The sequence below is a fragment of the Plasmodium reichenowi genome, chromosome 9, assembly GCF_001601855.1.
Source record: "Plasmodium reichenowi strain SY57 chromosome 9, whole genome shotgun sequence".
NCBI lineage: Eukaryota > Apicomplexa > Aconoidasida > Haemosporida > Plasmodiidae > Plasmodium > Plasmodium reichenowi.
This window is the reverse complement of record NC_033654.1, coordinates 1233973-1236648: the sequence shown is the minus strand read 5'-3', so window position 1 is coordinate 1236648 and position 2676 is coordinate 1233973. Positions and strand designations below refer to the sequence as shown.

The window sequence follows — 2676 nt, the reverse complement described above, 5'->3', positions numbered from 1 at the left end:
AAATAATGATGATGATTTTATACATAAATCTAATTTACTATTAAGATAATGTCTTTTTAATTCTTCGGCATTCATATATAAATCATTTTTCATATTATCAAATAATGTTTCAAATAAATCTCCATCAACTAATAAAAGGATGGATATTTGTTAAATTAAAATATATACATATGTATATAATTTATATATATATGTATATATATATATATATTTTTTTTTATGTGTTATACATGTATGCAACATGTTTATTATATATGTTTATACAATATTTGTATAAATATTTTTATTTTTTCAAAATAAATATTATATATATATATATATATATATATATATATATATATATATATATATATATTTTTATATTTATACCTTTAAAGCGTAAAAATTTATTGACGTTTTGAATTTAATACTAATTATTAAAAAGAAATAGACATTTAAGAAATAGTACTATAAATATTAATAAAATTATAATATGATAAATTATTAACACAAGGTTTTTATATATTTAATATTTTTTTATTATGAATAATTATCACAAATGAATATATATGTATATATATATATATATATATATATATATATATAAACAAATGTTTTCTCTTCCCTTCTCCCAAAAAAAAATAAATAAATATATATATATATATATATATTTATATATATATCTTTTCTTTGTCCTTGATATAATGATAAATGTTTTGCCATATGTGGTAATATCCCTCAAATTATGCCTTCTTTTTACATGTATTCATTTGAAAAATATATATCCTTTTGTTTTTTCGAGTTTTTCGTGTTTTCTTTTTGTTTATCTGTTTTCCTTCCTGCTGTATATCATAGTGTCATATCGTAACCCGTACAAAAAAAAAAGGAAAAAGAAAAAAAGAGAAAATATATATGTAATATATATATATATATATATATATATATATATATCATATACAAATATACATACACATATATATACACATATATACATATATACATATTTATATATTTATATATTTTCTTATTTTTTAAGAGGATATGTTACCACGTGCCCAACAAATTACATAGAGACGGATCAGAACATACAATTGAAAAATTTTGTTAAAGAAAAAAAATATAATAATACAAAAGATAATCATAATAATAATAATTTAAAATACGACACATACAATAAGTTATCATATTTCTCAACCAACGATAGCGGAACGTCTTGTAGTTTTTTTTCTTCAAGCACATCTGGTAAAATAAAAAAAATAAATCATTTTATTATAATACTTGTAATAAATATATTATGGCGTTATATATTAACTTGGTTATATTATACATATATATATATATATATATATATATATATATATATATATATATATATATATATACATATATTTTTATTTATTTATTTATTTGTTTGTTTAATTTTTTGAATGTTTAAGAATGTTCAACTGACGAACTTCGAAGCTTAACAATTTTACATCATAAAAAGAAAAATACAATAATAACAGAAAGATGTATGAGAAAAAAAGAAAGATATAACCAAGATTTTAAGATCGATGAAAATTATATTATGAGAAATTACAAGAAAAAGGGAAGCCCTGTTCAAGTGAAAAGAAGATATATATATTATAAAAATAAAAGAAATGATCAACTTTATAATAGATGTAATTTTTTTTTTAAATTAAAAGATATAACGTATTCATTAAATAAAGAGACAGATGAAGACACACAAAATGTAGATAGAAATATAATAAAGATAAAAAAATTGAAGAAACTTAATATGTTCAAAATAAATATAACAAAAAATCATATATTTGTATTATATAAAAAAAAAGTAACCTATTACAAACCTTTATCTTTAAGAAACATAAATCATATTTTTATTAATTCCAATAGAAAATTAGACTACACAAAAAAAAGAACACAAAATAAGTTTATATCAAACAATAATATAAAATTAAATAAAATAAATAAACATGATATTATATTTTATAAAAACATAAAAGAAAAAGAGAAGAACAAAAATAATCACATTTTTTATTTATATCGTAATAAGTTATATCAATATAATATACCATTACCATACTGTAAAATATGTGATGTATATCAGGTTATTAAAAATAAAAGAAAAAAAGAAAAAAAGAAAAAAAGAAAAAAATAATAATTACTATATTATATTGTAAAAAGTAATATTTACGTTTTATATTTTTTTCTTATTCTTCAGATATTAAGAAGTAAACATTGTCAAATGTGCAAAAGGTGTGTGCGAACCTTTGACCATCACTGTCCTTGGATAAATAATTGTGTAGCTGAAAATAACAGAAGCTTCTTTTTATTATATTTATATTTTGAATTGTTCACTATATGGTACTCAATCAAATTTATTTCACACCTCGTGTATCTTATGTTGTACGACGACAACGGGTTTGTAAAAATAAACAAACAAACAAACAAATAAATAAATAAATAAATATATATATATAAATATATATATATATATATATATATATATGTGATTTTTTTTTTTTTTTTTTTTTTTTTTGGTATATACATCCTTTACGCGCCTACGTTTGGGACATACAAATAGTGTTTATCTGTTCATTAAAGAATATATATATATATATATATATATATATATTTATTTATTTATTTATTTTTATTTATTTTTATTTATTTTTAGATTTTTATTTGTGTGGTTAA

General features: G+C 17.7%; 1 protein-coding gene across 1 annotated transcript in view; it reads left to right on the top strand.

The window, feature by feature from the left end:
* Positions 1–683: 683 nt before the first annotated feature.
* PRSY57_0930500 (palmitoyltransferase, putative) overlaps positions 684–2676 on the top strand; it is a gene marked incomplete at both ends in the record, with an annotated part of 2592 nt that continues 599 nt past the window's right edge. Inside the window, 4 exons of the mRNA XM_020114825.1 lie at positions 684–850; positions 1016–1221; positions 1416–2086; positions 2201–2404. Of these exons, the coding sequence (XP_019970526.1) occupies positions 684–850; positions 1016–1221; positions 1416–2086; positions 2201–2404 (1248 nt within the window). Of the gene's footprint in view, positions 851–1015; positions 1222–1415; positions 2087–2200 lie in introns of the transcript that reaches the window.